The sequence below is a fragment of the Schistocerca americana genome, chromosome 4 (assembly GCF_021461395.2).
Source record: "Schistocerca americana isolate TAMUIC-IGC-003095 chromosome 4, iqSchAmer2.1, whole genome shotgun sequence".
Taxonomy (NCBI): Eukaryota; Metazoa; Arthropoda; class Insecta; order Orthoptera; family Acrididae; genus Schistocerca; species Schistocerca americana.
Window position 1 is genome coordinate 493,865,372 of NC_060122.1, and position 21,979 is coordinate 493,887,350.

The following is a 21,979-nucleotide window of genomic DNA, read 5'->3' on the forward strand; positions in this document are numbered from 1 at the left end:
TTCTGCGGAGTGGGTGCTTCATTCGACCAAACAGTTGGAAGTCGGAATGTGTGAGACCCGGACTGCCGGGGACTGCCGGGTGACAAGGAAAAACAGTACAATGACGCTCTGTAAGCTCTTCTCGGGTGCGCAGACTTGTCAGACGTCGAGCTGAGCAGCAAGGTGTTTGACTGTGCTCCGTCGATCACCTCGAATGAGAGTGTCCGCACGTTCCAATTTTCCACGACAGTGTACGGGCAGCCAGTACACGGGAGTTCGGCGGGTTTATCAAAGAAACTCAGTAACAGCTCTCTGCCTGGAACGCACCTCCATTACATACGTCCTTTTGAAAGCTATGTGTAGTGCCGCCACAGACCAGAACTTCAAGAAATTGTAGGGGCTGAAGCGGGAGTATTCAAGGATTTCCCATGACAAATTCAGTATTTTTTCAACCGAAACTGGCCGAGAAAAAAATGTGCTGCATTACTTACTGAACTCCCCTTGTAGTATTAACTCGGCCTCCTCCACTGTGCCGACGAGTGTTATTTCGTCGGGCACAACATATCCCAAACACTCGAGGATTAGTCAAGAATGGGTCATACCAGTGTTGTGCATGTGGTGTTGTGTATAGACGAACTATATTTTTCTAAAATTTTCCCAGTGAAACGAAGTCGACCTTTCACCTTCCCTGCTACCAATCTAAAGTGCTCGTTCTATTTCATATTGCTTTACAAAGTAGTGGTTAGATGTTTAATCGAAGTTACCCTGTCAAGCAACACACTACTAATGCTGTATTCGAACGTTATGGAATTGTTTTTACTAATGTCCCTCATCAGCTTACTTTTTTTTTCACATTCAGAGCAATCTGCATCCATCGCACCAAGTAGAAATTTCGTGTCGTCTTGCATCCTCTTGCAGCTACTCAGTGCCGATACCATCCCATATACTGCAACGTCGTCAGCAAACAGTCGCAGATAGCTGCTCACCCTGAGTGTGTACGTAACTTGGAATGCATTTCTGGCCGTACACTGAGGGGAGAAAAGTCATGAGATTCCTCCTAATATCGTGTGTGACCTCCTTTTGCCTAAACAACCCGTGCAGAAATACTGAGCCATGCTGCATCTATAGCCGCCCATAATTGCAAAACTGTTGCCGGTGCAGGATTTTGTGAACTGATCTCTCGACTATGACCCATAAATGTTCGAAAAGATTCATGTCGAGCGTTCTAGGTGGCCAAATGATTCGTTCGAATTGTCCAGAATGTTATTCAAACCAATCACGAACAACTGTGTCCCGGTGACATGGCGCACTGTTATCCATAAAAATTCCATAGTTGTCTGGCTGTAAATAGTCTCTAAGTAGCCGAACATAACCATTTCCAGTCCATGATCGGTTCAACTGGACAAGAGGATATAGTCCATTCCATGTAAACACAGCCCACACCGTTATGGAGCCACCACCAATTTCCACATTGTCTTATTGACAACTTGGGTCCATCGGTTCGTGAGGTCTGCACCACATTCGAACCGTGCCGTCAGCTCGTACCCACTGTATTCGGGACTCATCTTACCAGCCACAGTTTTCCAGCCGTCTAGGGTCTGACCGATGTGATCACAAGCCCAACAGAGGCACTGCAGGCGGTGTCGTGTTGTTAGCAAAGGAATTTGTGTCGGTCGTCTGCTACCATAGTCCGTTAACGACAAATTTCTCGGCACTATCCTAACGGATACGTTCGGCGTACGTCCCACACTGATTCCTGTGGTTATTTCACGCAGTGCTGCTTGTGTGTTAACACTGACAACTCTACGCAAATGCTGCTGCTCTCGGTCGTTAAGTGAAGGGCGTCGGCCACTGCATTGCCAGTGATGAGGGATAGTAACCTGAAATTTGGTATTCTCAGCACACTCTTGACACTGTGGATGTCGGAATATAGATTTCCCTAACGATTTACGAAATGTAATATCCCATGCGTCCAGCTCTAACTACCATACCCCGTGCAAAGTCTGTTTATTCCCGCTGTGCGCCCATAGTCACGTCGGAAAACTTTTCACATGAATCACACGAGTACAAATGACAGCTCAGTAAATGCACTACCCTTTTACCCTTGAGTACGCGGTACTACAGTCATCTGTATATGTAGATATCGCTATCGCTCAGTGTGCGTCCATATTGACCTTTTATTTCACCTTAAGGTCTTATGGACCGTTTCTCCAGTTTCGTTCCATTTGGCAAAGTGCCCTGTAAAATGGTTAGTGCAAACACAAAGATGGTAGTCTTAGTTTCTGGAGACGCTTAGGACAGAGTCGGTATCGGTTGCTCACACATTTGATGCGGCATTTTGGCGTGCTTACCTTGCGCGAAGGGGCGTCGTTGTTGACGTGGACGTGGGCCCCCGGGTAAGGGATGCGCACGCTGCCGTGGCCGGAGGTGCGGAAGACGCCCTCTCGAGAGCCGGCCGGCCTCATCCGTCTGCGTGCCTGCTGTGGGCGGCGCTGCGGGGGCGGCGATGGCAGCCTGCGGACACGTCACACCACCGGCTCTCTGAACTGCTCACCAGCACAGTGCTTACAAGCTGATGACACTAGCTACCTATAAACTACAGAGTGTTCGCTAAAGAACTGAACTCTTCCCATCAGCAGCAACTACCATTTAAAGTACAGGGTGGCCGGGAATGATGTGACGAAAAACAAACGTACATATCTTCGAAACTATTGCGTTTATTTCATTGTATTTACTCCGAGAACTTTACTAGACTTCCACGTGAGCACCGTTACCAGTAAGCCTATTTCTACGTAATACTCGACTTCCTGCCACGACTTCGCAAACATTGCTGATGTAACCAGTCCTATCGTCAAGCAGATCTAACCCTAAAGGGCTGTCCATAAATCCGTAAGACTATGAGGGGCTGGAAATTTCTTTAGAACAGCACTTTGCAAGGCATCCCGGATATGCTCAATAATGTTCATGTCTGCGGAGTTTGTTGGCCAGCGGATGTGTTTAAACTCAGAAGAGTGTTTCTGGAGCCACTCTCTAGCAATTCTGGACGTTTGGGATGTCGCATTGTTCTGCTGAAATTTCCAAAGTCCGTCGGAATGCACAATGGACATGAATGGATGAAGGTGATCAGACGGGATGCTTACACATGTGCCACCTGTCAGAACCGTATCTAGACGTATCAGGGGACCCATATCACTCCAACTACACACGCCCCACACCATGCAGAGCAACCACCAACTTGAACAGTCCCCTGCTGATATGCAGGGTCCATGGATTTATGAGATTGTCTCCATACCAGTACACGTCCATCCGCTTGATACAATTTGAAATGAGACTCGTCCGACCAGGCAACATGTTACCAATCATCAACAGTCCAATGTCGATGTTGACGAGCTCAGGCGAGGCGTAAAGCTTCGTGTTGTACAGTCATCAAGGGTACACGAGCGGTTCCAAAAGCCCACATAGGTGATGTTTCGTTGAATGGTTCACACGCTGACACTTGTTCATGGCCCACCAATGAAATCTCCAGCGCCGACCGCTGTGGCTGAGTGGTTCTAGGCGCTGCAGTCCAGAACCGCGCTTCTGCTACGGTCGCAGAGGTTCGAATCCTGCCTCAGGCATGGATGTGTTTGATGTCCATAGGTTAGTTAGGTTTAAGTGGTTCTAAATCTAGGAGACTGATGACCTCAGATGTTAAGTCCCATAGTGCTTAGAGCCATTGGAACCATTTTTGAAATTTGCTGCAGTTTGCGGAAGGGTTGCACTTTTGTCACATGTTTCCAATTATCAACACTCCAATGTTGGTGTTGACGGGCCCAGGCGATGCGTAAAGCTTTGTGCCATGCAGCCATCAAGGGCGCACGAGTGGGCCGTCGGCTCCGAAAGCCCATATCGAAGATGTTTCGTTGAATGGTTCGCACACTGACACTTGTTGATGTCCCAGCACTGAAATCAGTAGCAATCTGCGGAAAGGTTGCACTTCTGTCACGTTGAACGATTCTCTTCAATCGTCGTTTGTCCCGTTCTTGTAGGGTCTTTTTCCGGCGGCAGTGATGTCGGAGATTTGATGTTTTACCGGATTCCTGATGTTCACGGTACACTCATGAAACGTTCGTACGGGATAATCATCCATCGTTACCTTGGACGTGCTGTGTCCCACCGCTCGTGCGCCGACTGTAATACCACGTTCAAACTCACTCAAATCTTGATAACCTGCCATTGTGGCAGCAGTAACCAATCTAACAAATGCTTCAGGCATTGCCGACCGCAGCGGCGTATCCTGCCTGTTTACATATCTCTGTATTTGAATATGCATGCATATTCCAATTTCTTTGGCGCTTCATTGTATATGATACAAATGGCCATATCGTTTGACTGAATTGACTCAGAAGGCTAAAGTTTTTCACCGCTAGGGGACCATAGGCCTTAGTATGTACATAGAGAAAAAGGATCTTAACAGACAGACAGGCAGACCGATAAAAAATGACCAAAAATATTTTTTGTGTTAAACAATTAAAAATTAACCATCTTCGGATTTTTGCTTTAGTTTTACTCTGAAACGTTGCTCGTTGCCAAATTTCATTATCTAGCTCAACTGGTTAACTGGAATCACCCTATCAGGATCGAAGAATGCGTTTTCTAGTATCAAAATTTGTAACATAAATGGCCGTATCTTTTGATTGCATTGACGTAGAAGCTTAAAACTTTTACACAACTAAGGCACCATAGCTCTTAATACGTGACATAAATTTGAACTTGATACAAAAGTGTTCTTAACAGTGGGACAGACAAACAGGTAGACAAATCAGCGCACACTCCGCTGTAGAGTGAAAATTTCATTCCAGAAACAGGTAGACAGATGGACAAAAAAGCTATCTGTGGTGTCACCGCCAGACACCACACTTGCTAGGTGGTAGCTTAAATCGGCCGCGGTCCATTTAGTACATGTCGGACCCGCGTGTCGCCACTGTGTGATCGCAGACCGAGCGCCACCACAAGGCAGATCTCGAGATACGGAATAGCACTCGCCCCAGTTGTACGACGACTTTGCTAGCGACTACACTGACGAAGCCTTTCTCTCATTTGCCGAGAGACAGTTAGAATAGCATTCAGCTAAGTCCATGGCTACGACCTAGCAAGGCGCCATTAGCATTACATAGTTTGATAGTTATCGTATGAAATGTCTCATCAAGAACGTTGTAAACCAAAGGACTATATAAAAGTTAAGTATTCCCAAAGCAACGTACTTTTCTTGCTACCATTCACTACTTATCCTGTTCCAGAATTCACGCCCGTCTGCGTTAGATAGCGTGCATTTCGGCCTCCTCTATCTACAAGGTGTTGGCACATTTGCCAACACATCACGATCCTATAAGGTTTCCGTTTTTAAAGAGTGTGGCACGGAACCCTAAAGATCAGTCAAAATCACAATGAAGTGCTTATTTTTGATTTGGGTAACCGGTTCAGTCTATAAGAGCATCTTCAAATCAGAGGTTCCAGATGACATTAGGAACCGGTTCAGAAAGCCTCTGAGTCGTAGTTCTTGTTAATGTCACAGCTGCTACTTCTTATCCTTACCTTATTCGAGTTTTTGCTTCCTCCTTGTTAATGTCGCAGCTGCTACTTCTTATCCTTACCTTATTCGAGTTTTTGCTTCCTCCTTGACGAGCTCATTGTCCACGGGTGCTATAAACTGTTTTTCATTCCTTATATAGCAGGCCGTTAATAATGTTTCGTAATGAATGAAAGCGTAATGGTCAGAAAGATTCTTCTTGAGAATTAACCATCAATCGCGAGAACGACTGGTCGCATGCACAACAATATGTTACCAGATTTGTCAGTTTCGGTTCAGCGAAATAAAGTTCGTCAGTAAACTGTTAGCAATAGCTCAGGTTGTGTTAAATCTTCCAGTCCTTCGCTTTGCTTGCTTATGTTACATCCTACTTTAAGGAACTGTTACTTAATAAGCGTCCGATCAATATGCTCTCTCTCTCGTTCTCTCTCTTTTCTTAATTCTTAACTTTGTGATTTCCTTGCTCAGTTCCAATCTAGAGATTGTGAGCTTGTTTACGCTCAGAAACTTTTTCTGGAATCAAACTGATAATACAAATGAGCAGAAAGAACCTCCTGCGGATGTAACTGTAGTGGTTTCCATACCCTTGGGCCTTTCAGTATTGTTGATTCTGCTGTCTTCAGAAACTCGTACTCACCCTGGGGGGGGGGGGGGGGGGAGGGAGTTCCTTAAATATTAATTTGACTTCCTGGACTAATTTTCTGGGCTTTGACAAAGGGTAAAGAGCCTTCTTCGATTGAGCCGCTTGAATGTGAAATTAGTATTAGGTCAAAGCAGCTTTTTATGGAGAGCGTCTTTGTCCATAAAACCTATCCAGATATATATAAATACGAAATTTATTTACTGTCATGATCACAATAATTACCTTTCATGGCTAATTAGCTGTCTTCGCTTCGTTATACCTATGAAGTGTCAATTCATACCGCCTAATTAGAGTCGTCATGCTCCCACAGGACATGCTATATAACGCCAATTAGCGGATACTGAATGACACGTTACAGCTGCAGTTTGTAGAGTGTATTTGAAGATGTCAAGTTAGAAGCCTGAATCGCTCATTAAAATGTTTACTGCAATCAAGACCCAATAGGTTTGAGGCTCAACTACGGAAAATGATCGCTCTTTCTCCATTACTTATTGGACATAATATCGACATTTATCAGGCTTGTAAAACTCGTCCTGAACGTTCACTTTTAACACATGTTCGAGTGTAAAGAAGCTTTGGTGTGTATGAATGCACAAGCAATCACAAATTAACGATATAAGTTTAGTAGTTTTAAGTCTTAGTTCTCAAGCATGCAGTGATATCTACCTTCATAACTCCACTTACGAACATGTCACACTTACGACGCTTGTACATTTTGGAGGATGCATAACGATGCTTATTAATTTTATAGAAGGCAAAGTATACCGATGATTCGTTCATTAGGGGTGAACTACGATTTTAAGTGCTCTACAGCTTAATAAGTCACAGCTGCAAAATACTAACACGAATTCTTTACAGACGAATGGAAAAACTAGTAGAAGCCAACCTCGGGGAAGATCAGTTTGGATTCCGTAGAAACACTGGAACACGTGAGGCAATACTGACCTTACGACTTATCTTAGAAGAAAGATTAAGGAAAGGAAAACCTACGTTTCTAGCATTTGTAGACTTAGAGAAAGCTTTTGACAATGTTGACTGGAATACTCTCTTTCTAATTCTAAAGGTGGCAGGGGTAAAATACAGGGAGCGAAAGGCTATTTACAATTTGTACAGAAACCAGATGGCAGTTATAAGAGTCGAGGGACATGAAAGGGAAGCAGTGGTTGGGAAGGGAGTAAGACAGGGTTGTAGCCTCTCCCCGATGTTGTTCAATCTGTATATTGAGCAAGCAGTAAAGGAAACAAAAGAAAAATTCGGAGTAGGTATTAAAATTCATGGAGAAGAAATAAAAACTTTGAGGTTTGCCGATGACATTGTAATTCTGTCAGAGACAGCAAAGGACTTGGAAGAGCAGTTGAATGGAATGGACAGTGTCTTGAAAGGAGGATATAAGATGAACATCAACAAAAGCAAAACAAGGATAATGGAATGTAGTCTAATTAAATCGGGTGATGCTGAGGGAATTAGATTAGGAAATGAGGCACTTAAAGTAGTAAAGGAGTTTTGCTATTTGGGGAGCAAAATAACTGATCATGGTCGAAGTAGAGAGGATATAAAATGTAGGCTGGCAATGGCAAGGAAAGCGTTTCTGAAGAAGAGAAATTTGTTAACATCCAGTATTGATTTAAGTGTTAGGAAGTCATTTCTGAAAGTATTTGCATGGAGTGTAGCCATGTATGGAAGTGAAACATGGACGATAAATAGTTTGGACAAGAAGAGAATAGAAGCTTTCGAAATGTGGTGCTACAGAAGAATGCTGAAGATTAGATGGGTAGATCACATAACTAATGAGGAAGTATTGAATAGGATTGGGGAGAAGAGAAGTTTGTGGCGCAACTTGACCAGAAGAAGGGATCGGTTGGTAGGACATGTTCTGAGGCATCAAGGGATCACCAATTTAGTATTGGAGGGCAGCGTGGAGGGTAAAAATCGTAGAGGGAGACCAAGAGATGAATACACTAAGCAGATTCAGAAGGATGTAGGTTGCAGTAGGTACTGGGAGATGAAAAGGCTTGCACAGGATAGAGTAGCATGGAGAGCTGCATCAAACCAGTCTCAGGACTGAAGACCACAACAACAACAACAACAACAACACAGCAAAAATGGAAATATTTGCTTAGGATAGGATAGAAGGGTCTTCACATTCTGTTATCCTCGGTTAAGTGCAGCGTGGGAGCAAATAAAAGTGATTCGGTCGAGTGGATACGATTGTACGTGAATGTATGCATACAACCACACCCTATGACGAGCTCACCATTTGTACGCCCGCCACGTGATATACATCGGTTCAAAGCATAGTGCAGACTGTGTCAGAGTGAGTGGAGCAGTGCAAAGGGGATGACGGTATCAGCTGGAACAGCAGGTGTTCGTTGTGGAAAGTTACGTGACAACAAAGTCATGAAAAGAGTATGGTCAGTTGCTTGCTGAGAAGTTTAGTGGTGTCAAAGTGGTAGCAAAGAATTCCATGCGACGCTTAGTCCGAAAATGGCGTCAGATAGGATCTGTTTTGATCAACTCAAAAAACATTTGGAAACGTGCCCGCACACCAGAAAATACCAGAAAATGTGGCTGCAGATCGCCAAGGATGCTACAGAGTCCTACTAAATCAAACCAACGCCTGTCACAAATCATACGGACGAATACTCCATCTGCCCATGTGTGGACCTGCACATGCATTCCTACCGAGTATCTGTTGTTCATGCATTAAAACCAGTAACTGCTCTTTAGCGCCTCCAGTTTTATGAGTGGCTGATCACTGAGATAACACTAAATGGCTTGGACATGGATCTGCTTTTTATGGCTGATGAAGCCTAGTTTCACCTGAGTTGTTACGTTGGTTACGTCAACTCAGAGAGTCACAGGTTCTTGGCAGTGGAGACTCCGCATAATTTCCACGAAACACCTCTGCATGATCAGAAGGTTGGGGTTTGCTGTATAGTGTCTGAACGCCGTATTATTGGTCCCACATTCTTTCATTAGACGCTGACTTCGGCGCGTTACATTTCCAACATTTTGGAAACACTTGTGGCAGAATTAACGGAGGAGGAAAAACCTACAGTTACTTCCAACAGGATGGAGCAGCTGCCTATACAGCCAGCCTCACTTTGGAGTATATTTACAGAATCTTCACGTCTGACAGAGTTGTTATCAGAGCCTAGCTAGCCACCCAGGTCGCCCGATCTGTTAGTGTGCGATTACTTTGTGTGGGGAGCCCTCAAGTCCAAGGTGTATCGCGACAACCCTCATAGTCTTCAAGAACTGCAACAGAGCATTTCGGATACGGCTGCAAAAATTCCAGCAGCCCAGGTTCCATCCGCCTTCAGCCACTTACTGACCTAAAAGTGCCAAGAAATGAATGGTGATCACATCAGCATCTGCTATAGTCAGGTTGGTACTGTATTTCCTTACCTCTGCTGTGTTTCTTTGTACTCCGAAACTCTGTTCTTTAGGACACTTTTATTTGTCCCAACCAGCAGTTCCCTTTTATAATGACGCACGTGGTTTGAGCCACCACTTGCCGTGGCTGGGACCGCTAACGCACACTAATACGGTGACACTCAACTTGGAAACATCTGCTCGGAATCAAAGTGGTGGAAAAATCTTCATCCTCAGAAGTCAGCAAAGAACGAAACGAAAGGGGCGTTGCTGTCGAGCACTTTCTGATCACCAGAAGTGGAACTAGTAGCATGCGCTAAGTTCCAAACCGCGCGGTGGTGTCTGCGGAAGTCATGGCATGTAATACTGCTAACAGTGATCTATCGGGCTGGTGTATTAAATTAGCTCCTGCACAATGAGATGAGGAGGTAAGAATGGATAAAGATTCAAGAGACGAGTGGAGGATGATCATTGTATAAATGTTGCTGCTAGTACTTTAGACTCGACAAATTGGTTGTTTCTAGAAACTATCGGCCTATATACTCCTCAAGACGCCCAATGAGTACGGACCTGGAGAACTTGCAGGTCAAATCAACATGTTCTCGTTTTGAAAGCAGTCGAGAGGCACCAGTTTTATTTGGGACCGGAATTCATTCGTTTGAAATTGACAAAAATTTTGACCTACTTAAGGACGGAGGACATTCAGTTGCATGGATCCTACGAATAAACTTCGTTTGTTGATAGCCAGCATTTGAGATCGGAAATCTATTATCTCACACCAGGACTACTTACGTTCTTGCAGTGCTACACTCAACAACAAAGTTTTGATTTTTGTGATGACGTCTTCATATAATGTATCTCTGTCATTATGTTGAGATGACACTTATTTCTTTTAGGGGTAATAGATAACGTCATTCCGATGACGATCGCGGTGACTGCTCACAACGGCATATCAACTAAATACACAGCCACCATTGAGGTGTTAATGGGTGTTAGTAAAGGATGCTCATAAAACATAATCTGTTTCTCAAAACGTCCTTGATATCCTACCGATGGGTAGAAGATTGCTGGTGCAATGTATGTGAATGGTGAATGATACATTAAGACTGCTGCGTGATCGACTAATCATATTTGGCGACTTGTGAATATACTCCGCATCCAATATCCTCCAACTCAAGAACCCTGCTGGTACACTACAGACATATCCCACTTTCCATGAATGTCCATGCTTTATCCACTTTGTCAGACACAGCTCCAGCTGTCTCCCAATCTATCCTGATATACTGATTTTCTATCAACAATAACCAACAATATTACACCCTAGCCTCTTCTTATCCTTTCTTTTCTCCTTTCTCCTCCTCATTTCCCATTTCTCAATCACTATTAAATGCCACTTTATGTATTTTTAGGGTACACATTGTGGAAAACATCTGTTTGCCTGCATTATGAACGTGATTGTTTGCATCCATCACCAGCATCGCCTTCATATCGTAGCAGTATCGTCGTCAACTCCACCATCAACTAAACCATCAACTCCACCATCAACTTCACCCTCAATGTCCTCACGAATTTCATCATCATTATCATCTTAATGTACTTTTAAATGTCCCGTAAAATCCACTGTCAACAATACCTATAGATTCAAAATTATTTAGATTGTAGACGGCCCTAAACTGGGTACTTTATCACAAGGGACTGATGGTGAGAAATGAATATTTAGTTGTTTCTTTGTAACGTAAACAACTTTCGCCGTAATGCTACAACTTAAGCTCATAGCAAATGTTTGAAATGACGACCAGTATTTTCAACATGTGCATTATGTGGTAATCTATTGACCAAACTGAACCCTGGTTTGACCCCACTGCATGCCCACATTGCTTGTGTTCTTGTTGCTCCATACTCTCCGCATTAAGGCTTGCTGATGAACTTTCTCCCTAATGACACAATATGATCTTCTAAAAATACTGCTGTGCGAACCATTATTTGTCGAGAACTTTGGCCACCTCTCTGCAACTTTGACCACCAAGTTTTTCGTAAGTTTCTATCGATGACGATACATTCCTCCCCCTTAGGAAGACGCCTGCAGCTGAACATTTGTCGGTACACTCGTTTGGTTTTTCGGACCTTCAGTCTGCTAAATGCTACGCCATACGTTACAAGTACGTCTTCAAATTCTTTTTATGAGTAATACTTCACAATCTACATTCACCCATAAACTGTAAGGAATAGTGGACGTCATCGTGAGCCCGTCACAAACTACTGTGTATTGTAGAGGTTCCTTACCTCAGTCATACAACAACACACAGTTGTCTGTCTGTTCGACTGTAAAAGACCCATTTTCTGAGGAATAGATAGACTTACGAAGTAGAAATTTATGTCACATACTAAGATCTACGGTGTCTTGGTCGTATAAAAATGGAAGGTTCTAAGTCAATGGAATTAAAAGATACGGCCATTTATGTCACATATTTGGATACCCGCAAACTCACTCGTCAAAACCTATTGGCAACAAGCAAGGTTTCAGGGTACAACTAAAGAAAAAAAATCCGAAAACTGTTTATTTGTCATTATATCACACGAAAAAAATTGTCATTGTTAATCGAACTGCCCATCTGTCCGTCCGTATGTTAAGACCGCTTTCTCTCAGAAACTAGTAGACGTACAGAGTAGAATGTTAAGGGATATAGTTCCTTGGCGGTGTAAAAAAATCAAGCTTCTAAGTCAATGAGATCAAAAGATACGGTCATTTATGTTACATATACTGATACTCGAAAACTCACTCATAAAAACCGATAGGGTATTTCCTGTGGACCTAGGATCAGGGAATTTGTCAAGAAGCAAGCTTTCACAGTACAAACAAAGGAAAAAAAATCAGAGAATTGTTAATTTTTAATTACATCAGGCGAAAAACTATTTCTTTTGTCATTTGTTATTCGACTTCAAAATTAAAAATAAACATTTTCGAAAGTCTTGGAATTACCGGGACCGAGATCTTGCCAGTTTCAGTATCGATAAAAAGCAAAAATCGTGGAGATTCTCGATCTCGGGATGGATGAACTGTTTATAGACATAATTAATTTTACGGGACTATCAGAGCGCGAGTCCTATTCGCACCCGGACAATTTTTTTTTTTTTTTTTTTGATGTAGTGCCACCAATGTCGATGCGGAGACTGATGTTTCTTACGAAATATAAGCAGTTTACAAACAAATACGTGACACACGTTGTTCATTCAAGATTCCCTACTGTCTGGAGATATCATTACCGGCCATTCGTTCGTTACATTAAAATAGTTAATTCTGGATCCTCTACAGTTTGTATTATACAGCACCTAAAGTTTTTAGTGATCCTGGATGATTTTTAAAATCGCAGTTAACTCATTTGATTTACATAATGAAATGCGATCGAAATAAAAGTCAGTTTTAAGTGAGGAGTAGACTCGTTTTACTAAGGTTTCTTCCATGTTTACGACTAATTGGGTTGTTTTGAAATTCAGCCTTATGTAAACACAATTACTTTATATATTTTTTCACCCAGGCATGTTTCGACACGTATGTGTCATCTTCTGTGGGTCATTTTTTTATTTGTGTAAAGTACAATATCAGATTTATAATAATTTATGGACTGTAGGCTTACGCTAAATGAACTGAATTTTTATACATCGGTTTTTGTGCCCTTTCTGATAGCTTTTTTATGCCAGCATGTCACCTGCAAACTAGCCATGAAGAAAATTGTTCCGTATTTGTGAAGAACTGTTCCGTGGGTAGAGGTAAGCTTTACCCACGAAACAATTCTTCACAAATACACAATAATTTTCTGCATGGCTAGTTTGCAGATGACATGCTGTCAAAAAAACGATGAAAAAACTCACAAAAACAGATGTAATGTAATGCAGTTCATTTAGCGATGTAATTTTAAGGTAGGCGTCTAAAAAAAGCAAAATCCACATATTGTAATTCTACCTAAAATAGATAAATTATTATAAATCTGATGTTATACTTTACAGAAATAAAAAAATTGACCCACAGATGATTACAAAAAGTGTCGAAACAAGTCTGGGTAAATATATAAAATAAAAAATAAACAAATGGTGTTTGCATAAGGCTGATTTTCAGAACAACCCAAGTGAGGATAATTTTTATCCGGCCCTAACACAAGACTGAAATATCTGTAATGATAAACAGCTCGTGACTGTTTCACTTTTTGTACGGTATAGGCGACGGGTGGCTGGAGGTCCTTGTAATTATTTCTTCCATAAATGACCGCGTTATGAGGATTGCATTTGATAATTAAACGCAAATGAAACAGATTTTCACATCACAGCGTAATTTTCCATCTGAGATCATGGTGTGACCCGTAGGAACGTTTAGTGGTATAATAAATGTTATGCACTACTGGCCATTAAAATTGCTGCACTAAGAAGAAATGCAGATGATAAACGGGTATTCATTGGACAAATATATTATACTACAGCTGACATGTGATTACATTTTCACGCAATTTGGGTGCATAGATCCTGAGAAATCAGTACCCATAACAACCACCTCTGGTCGTAATAACGGCCTTAATACGCCTGGGCATTGAGTCAAACAGAGCTTGGATGGCGTGTACAGGTACAGCTGCCCATGCAGCTTCAACATGATACCACAGTACATCAAGAGTAGTGACTGGCGTATTGTGACGAGTCAGTTGCTCGGCCACGATCGACCAGACGTTTTCAATTGGTGAGAGATCTGGAGAATGTGCTGGCCAGGGCAGCAGTCGAGCACTTTCTGTATCCAGAAAGGCCCGTACAGGACTACAACATGCGGTCGTGCATTACGCTGCTGAAATGTAGGGTTTCGCAGAGATCGAATGAAGGGTAGAGCCACGGGTCGTAACAAATCTGAAATGTAACGTCCACTGTTCAAAGTGCCGTCAATGCGAACAAGGGGTGACCGAGACGTGTAACCAATGGCACCCCATACCATCACGCAGGGTGATACGCCAGTATGGCGATGACGAATACACGCTCCCAATGTGCGTTCACCGCAATGTCGCCAAACACGGATGCGACCATCATGATGCTGTAAACAGAACCTGGATTCATCCGAAAAAATGACGTTTTGCCATTCGTGCACCCAGGTTCGTCGTTGAGTACACCATCGCAGGCGCTCCTGTCTGTGATGCTGCGTCAAGGGCAATCGCAGCCATGGTCTCCGAACTGATAATCCATGCTGCTGCAAACGTCGTCGAACTGTTCGTGTAGATGGTTGTTGTCTTGAAAACGTCCCCATCTGTTGACTCAGGGATCGAGACGTGGCTGCACGATCCGTTATAGCCATGAGGATAGGATGCCTGTCATCTCGACTGCTAGGGATACGAGGCCGTTGGGATCCAGCTCGGCATTTCGTATTACCCTCTTGAACCCACCGATTCCATATTCTGCTAACAATCATTGGATCTCGACCAACACGAGCAGAAATGTCGCGATACGATAAACCGCAATCGCGATAGGCTACAATCCGACTGGGAAAGTCACGAATAGTCTCAATCAGGGTAGCCGAAAGGAGATTTGAATCCTGTTATACCTGAATATAGTAATGCTTAAGCAATTGCGTCCGACAGCTGCCACATTCACCATTTACGAACAATGGAAACAACTTCTTTTGTTGTGTCTTCGTAGGCTTTCCCGGCGTAATAAGTCTTGAAAGTCTCTTCGAGTTTGCTGCCGGATCCTAAAATAGACGCGATTCAGTATTTCAGCGATCCAACTGTTCGCCATCTTCAGGAGAGTGCTGCTTCGCTGATGAGTTCCTCTGAGAACTGACGCTAGGATGCAAATGGATGTACTAGATAGGCATCCATACCGTACACGGCGCATGCGCCGCCCAACACGGTTGCTGTCCTCCAAGATTATAGATTTTGCACCATCACCGGAGGTGCATAAAGAGGAACATAGATCGGTTGTCTTTATTCTTTATTCTGGGGGCATATCTTTTAAGATTGGAAGTATTTTAAGGAATTTTAACAATAAGAGTGTGTTCACCTTCCAAGATTAGGACACTACTCGGTTCTGTGAAAAATGATTTGGGACTTAAGAAACCCGGTGTATACAAAATTCCGTGTCAATGTGGGAAGGTTTATATAGGCCGTTCGACTCGCACAGTTCATGACAGGTGTGTGGTACATGGCCGTCATACGAGGTTACAACAGCCGAAAAAATGGGCAGTAGTAGAACACTGCTCAAGTGAGGGACTGTGATAGTTACCAACATTTTCTGTTTTTGGAACAGTGTCTATAAAGAGGCAATTGAAATTAGGTTGGAAGATAATTTAATTAATAGAGACGATGGGTTTCCTCTTAGCAGGACGTGGAGTCATGTACTACCCCGCATCAAAGCGGAACGGTACGGGCAGTCCGAGTGTTTGAAAATCGTCTCTGAGTGCGATATATCGCTGCCGCCGGTGTTCTACTTAGGGCGGTGCCACCTGCTAAGTCCTGGAGGGCAGCAGCTGTGATGGGCGGCGCATATGCTGTGCACGGTACGGATGCCTGTATAGGACGTGGATTTGCTGCCTGGCGTTGGTTCTCAGCGGGACTTACCAGCGAAGCAGCACTCTCCCGAAGACAGCGAACAGTTGGGTCGCGGAAATATTTAATCGAGTTGATTTGAGGATCCGGTAGCAAACCCGAAGAGACTTTCAACAACTTGTTTGGTTGTTGTTGCGGTTCATTTTGCGTGGCTGCGCACTCACCTCTCGTAGAGCGACGCAGACGGCGGTGATATGCGGTTGTCCATATTGTCGTCGTCGTCTGCAACATATAAAAAAGAAACAATTGAAATTTGAATCGCGATCTTTGAAAATTAAGGAAATCTTATGCAATATTCATTAGGCAGAGGACACCCAGTAATCCCATATGCAAATGCGCTTGTACAAATAATGCCTATATTCTTAGCGTACACATTCTCATTGCAGTTAAGAGTATATAATACCTCAGCATTGGTGAATACGTGGCATGTAAACAAATGCGTGAGGTGATGGTGTTGTGTTTCTTCCTGGGGTTCGTGTACCAGATAATGATATATTCCCACAAGGCGTAAGTCAATATAATGTCAACAGTATTTAAATTTACACCGCGCAACCCAAAGGCTCACTTTATCGGAACCCCATAATAGTCTACCCAGAAATTTTAAATTTGGTTCTAAGGTGCCTACAATCTTCCTCTGTAATGCTGAAAAAGCGTGCCACCCTGTGACGTCACCCTGGGGCTTGGCGACGCTTCAGACAGCAAGGTGTCGACACATGCGGAAACAACGCCACAGCTCAGAAGTTCTAGTGATGTGTAAGGTGAGTTAATGATGTCACATTAGCTCCAAATTTCACCACAATTCTGGCCAATGCCACTGTGCACCTGTCACATGAAGGAATGGTCTTACACGCCCTCTGACCGACATTTCACCTCTTCTCTTCACGTCTCTTCGATGGAAGACAGATTTGCGGTACCCGGCGTTGAAATCGGGCAGTTTTCTTATGGATGACCGAGGAAAACATTTCAGACACACTGTCGCTCAGGAACTATACTAAAAAGCATGAGGGTGTGGCATAAGGGACGTCAATGAAACCATCCCTTCCTTGCGGCATTCGTATCCAAACATTTCGCGATCGAAAACGACACTTTGCAGTGTGTCGAGTAACAGGATACGTTCTGGACAACCTCGGACACTCCTGACACCTCCCGGTCGATTCAACCCTTCTCTAAGCACATCGTGGGCCTGCAACCCGAATGACTTATTGATACATAACCAACACGGATTCAGAAAATATCGTTCTTGTGCAACGCAGCTAGCTCTTTATTGCCATGAAGTAATGAGTGCTGTCGACTAAGGATCTCAGATCGATTCCATATTCCTAGATTTCCAGAAGGCTTTTGCTACCGCACCTCACAAGCGACTATTAATCAAATTGCGTGCGTATGGAGTATCGTCTCAGTTATGTGGCTGGATTCCTGATTTCCTCTCAGAGAGGTCACAGTTCGTAGTGATAGACGGTAAATCATCGAGTAGAACATAAATGATATTCGAAATTCCGCAAGGTAGTGTCAGCTGTTCCTGATTTACATAAATGATCTGGGTGATAAACTGAGCAGCCCCCTTAGATTGTTTGCAGATGACGCTGTAATTTATCGTCTAGTAAAATCATCAGACGATCAGTTCCAATAACAAAATGAACTGGAGAGAATTTCTGTATGGCGTGAAAAGTGGCAATTGGCACTAAACAAAGAAAAGTGCGAGGTCATCCACATGGGTACTAAAAGAAATCCGATAAATTTTGGGTATGCGATAAATCGCACAAATCTAAGGGCTGTCAATTCGACTAAATACCTAGGAATTACAATTACGAGCAATTTAAATTGGAAAGACCACATAGATAATATTGTGGGGAAGGCGAAACAAAGACTGTGCTTTGTTGGCAGAACACTTAGAAGGTGTGACAAACCTACTTAAGAGACAGCCTACATTACACTTTTCCGTCCTCTGCTGGAATACTGCTGCGCGGTATGGGAGCCTTACCAGGGGGGATTGACGGAGGACATCGAAAAAGTGCAAAGAAGGGCGCTCGTTTCGTGTTATCGCGCAATAGGGGTGGGAGTGTCACTGATATGATACACGAGTTGGGGTGGCAGTCACTCAAACAAAGGCGGTCTTCTTTGCGGCGAGACCTGTTTACGAAATTTCAATCACCAACTTTCTCTTCCGAATGATAAAATATTTTTTTGACACCCACCTACGAAGGAAAAAATGATCATCATAATAAAATAAGAGAAATCAGAGCTCGAACAGAAAGATTTAGGTGTTCCTTTTTCCCACGCGCCATTCGAGAGTGGGATGGTAGAGATGTAGTATGAAAATGGTTCGATGAACCCTCTGCCAGGCACTTAAGTGTGAATTGCAGAGTAACCATGTAGATGTATATGTAGAACCCCAATGAACGGGGTCGCATTCCTCTGGACTGTTGCTCTGGTATACACGGTACAACCACCTAGGGACATTTCAAAACCATTCGACGAAATTTGAGCGTGATCTCAAGCAGCAAATGATTTTTATGCTTTTTCAGTTCTCCAGTTTCACGTCCTTTGCTAATGTGATATCATTAACTCACCTTACACCTCACATGAACTTTTGAGATGTGGTCTTTTTTTCGCATGTACCTATACCTTGTCGTTTGAAGCTGAGCCAAACGGTGACGTCACATGGCACAAGGCATTTGCAGCAATACAGAGGAATGTGGTAGGCACCTTTGATCCAAATTTCAAACTTCTGTGTAGCAATGGGAGACAGTTACGGAGTTTCGAAAAGTGATCCTTTAATTGTATTGCGCAGTGTACATGCATAATGTGTGTCTGGAAATTTCGGTGAATGGTATCAGAAAAATATACGAGATAAAAATTACACACGAAATACCTCTGCTTGCCTTCGCAGTAATCACCTTCAGCTACAAGACACTTCTTACATCGGTTGTAAAGCTGTTGGATACTATTAGCAAACGCTTCTCATGAAAACACACGAAGCACCATTATCAGGCATTGTTAGATATCTGTATCTTTACAGGAAATAAAACCTGGCGCTACCAATACAACCAGAAGACCAAGCGACAGTCAATAGCATTGTTTTCCCGTCCTCTCCATCTCCCTCCGACAGAAATTCGTGATGGATCAAGCCCTTGCTGTCGAAAATGGCGATCAACATCATCTTAATCTTGGATTTTGTGAGCCAGCTTCCTCTGGCAGGCGGATAAGACGATATACACCATTCCATTGACTATCGCTTGGTCTCCGGATCCTACTGGAAGCACCACGACTCATTTCCTATACTGATGCGGATATCCAGTGACTCGTGACCACTGTGCATCGAGAGATTCCACAAAAAAAGTTTCCTGACAGTTTTCGACAGCTTTACAAACGATATCAGAAATGTGTTGAAAACTTCCGGTGATTACATTGAGGCCAGCAAAAGTATTTTGTTTGTAAGTCTTGATATCATTGACAGAACATTTCAGGCCTTGTGCATATATTGCACATTAAAATAATTTTCCTGGACAGGGACAGTAATATTCGGAACATAACCTCACTGGTACACCTAGCAACAAATGTTCTCATCTCTTCACATGCACTGGCAATTAATACTTGATTTATAAGTAGCAGGTAGGTACCTGATGATGGACGCATGCTGCGAACTCAAACGAGAATTCCTGAACGGGAGGCGACCTTGTTTTAGAGAAACAATACTGGAACAGCTCTATTATCTCCAACGTACACTGTGCGTAAGAACCACGAAGATACGAGAAATGAGGACTCACACGGAGGCGTATAAACAGTTGATTTTCCTTGCTCTATTTGCGAGTGGAACAGGAAAGGAAGTGACTATTAGTGGTACTGGGCACTCTTCGCCACCCACCGTACGGTAGCTTGTGTAGTATCTATGAACATTTAGATGTAGATTAGTACAGGGTGAGGATTTTAAAGACGTACCGCCGTCGAGCCGCTCAATTTATTTTTCTTTTTTTTATGGGCTGTGCATAAGACGGCTTTATGGCTCTCGCTAGACTGCACGCATCCATCGCGTGGGTCACACGGGTACGTCTCGTATACTTTATGGGCGATGCGCCTTCACTCTGCTGTGCGGCTATACGTGGATGGAAGCGCAAGCAGCTGATGTCACAGCCAAGCAGAGCCATCTGCGTGATGCACGAGCCGAGCGTCTTGCCATTGACATTCCCGCTCGCCTTGCCATCTTTGGAAGGCAGACAGATTCATTCACTTCACACGACTTCTTTGAAGTCTTTGAAAGACAAATATACACACATTATAACAGCATTCAAACGAGATTCAAGAGATTTAACGCGTTGTTAACACAAATACGAGTGATTGCTGTTGGTTACGGGGCGGGTAACATCATGATATGGCGATATGAAGCGTGTTATTCGTTCCTTAGCTTTAATTGTTATTTGGGTACGTCACGCTGCAAAATACAGAAATGACGTAAATTATCTTCTTTCCTTCACATTCTATTAATGAACAAAAATCACTCAGGCACGTATTCGCCTTTATTTTTATATTAATTTTGTGGTCGAATACCTCTGACTTTATTTAATTTAAGGGAGACGGTTGTGCCATCTGCCTGCTTACAATACACGCTTCATTCCTGGTGGTTCATGTATTTTCTTCCTGAGACGGCAGTAGCGAACGTGTCCTGTATTAGTTAAGACAAGTCAGGAAACACGCCTAGAAACCATATTAAGGATGACCCTTATACCGAACCAATACTGCTTAAGCCAGCGCTCGAAGTAGATCCGGTTGTGGCTCACCTCCACATCCCATGAGCCAACGCTCTCTGCGCTATGCGTTACGCTGTTCCTCTCACCTGTGAAAATCAGCTTCTACAGATTGGCGTACCTACATGACAACAGACAAGTACTTTCTACTAAGATAAAGAAATGCATATTTTGGTTATAACTGCATCCAGATCCACCATAAACTATTCGAATGGTAACAATTTATCATACCTCATTTTAATTTGTTTCCATTATTGGACAGTTTAGACTGTGAAACCATTTTCGAAAGCATGCGTGAGTATAGTCCATCAAAATGGCCATACTTCTTCAAAAGTCAAAGAACTTTTCAAATCACACTTGTAATGGTGTATCAGTGGGAGAAATGGCAACATTTTGCACTAAAAATGAAAGAAGTAAGCGATATCACATACATCCTTCTCGAATTTTCAGGATCATACAAATGTTAGTTTGGCGCATAAGTTCGTAGCGTGCGTAAGTTTAACATACACAAGATGTACACTTAAGAGAATATTGATGGTCAGTAATGTATTCCCCTCCATAATTTACAATAGTCTGCCACCGCTCGGGTAAATTTCCATTCCGTGACTGTAGAGATCACATTTTGGAGCGCATTTTTATCCGAGGAGTTTCTTGAAGCCTGTTCGATGGAGAGCGATAAAGGTGAAAATCTGAGGTCGCAAGGTCAGGTGAGCAAGGTTGGTGCGAAGTGACTTCCCAACCCAGTTACTGTATAGTGTTTTTTTGTCAGTTTAGCAGAATGCGGGCACGCGTTATCGTGGAGTAGCATCACTTCGCGCAGTCTCCCTAGTTGTGGAGAATAAATGTCAGCAGTGATGGTTACACCTCGAGGAAGCACTTCGTTGTACAGCACACTGCCGCTGTTCAACCAGACGCGTAACATTATATGTTGTGGATGCTCGCAGGTCATTGTACGAGGAGATGCTGCCTTGTTTGGGCTCAATCAGTCCTTTCTTTTCCTTATGTTACAATAAAGACGCCATTTGTCGTCACCAGTAACGATACAGGATAGGAATGGTCGGTGTTGTTCACGAACCAAATGAAGATGATCAGGCAGAGA

General features: G+C 43.2%; 1 protein-coding gene across 1 annotated transcript in view; it reads right to left on the reverse strand.

Annotated features, from left to right (window-relative positions):
* LOC124613576 overlaps positions 1-21,979 on the reverse strand; it is an 896,539-nt gene that overhangs the window by 156,235 nt on the left and 718,325 nt on the right. Inside the window, exons 4-5 of the mRNA XM_047142291.1 lie at positions 16,303-16,360; positions 2,331-2,493 (exon numbers count right to left, since the gene is read on the reverse strand). Of these exons, the coding sequence (XP_046998247.1) occupies positions 2,331-2,493; positions 16,303-16,360 (221 nt within the window). The remainder of the gene's footprint in view (positions 1-2,330; positions 2,494-16,302; positions 16,361-21,979) is intronic.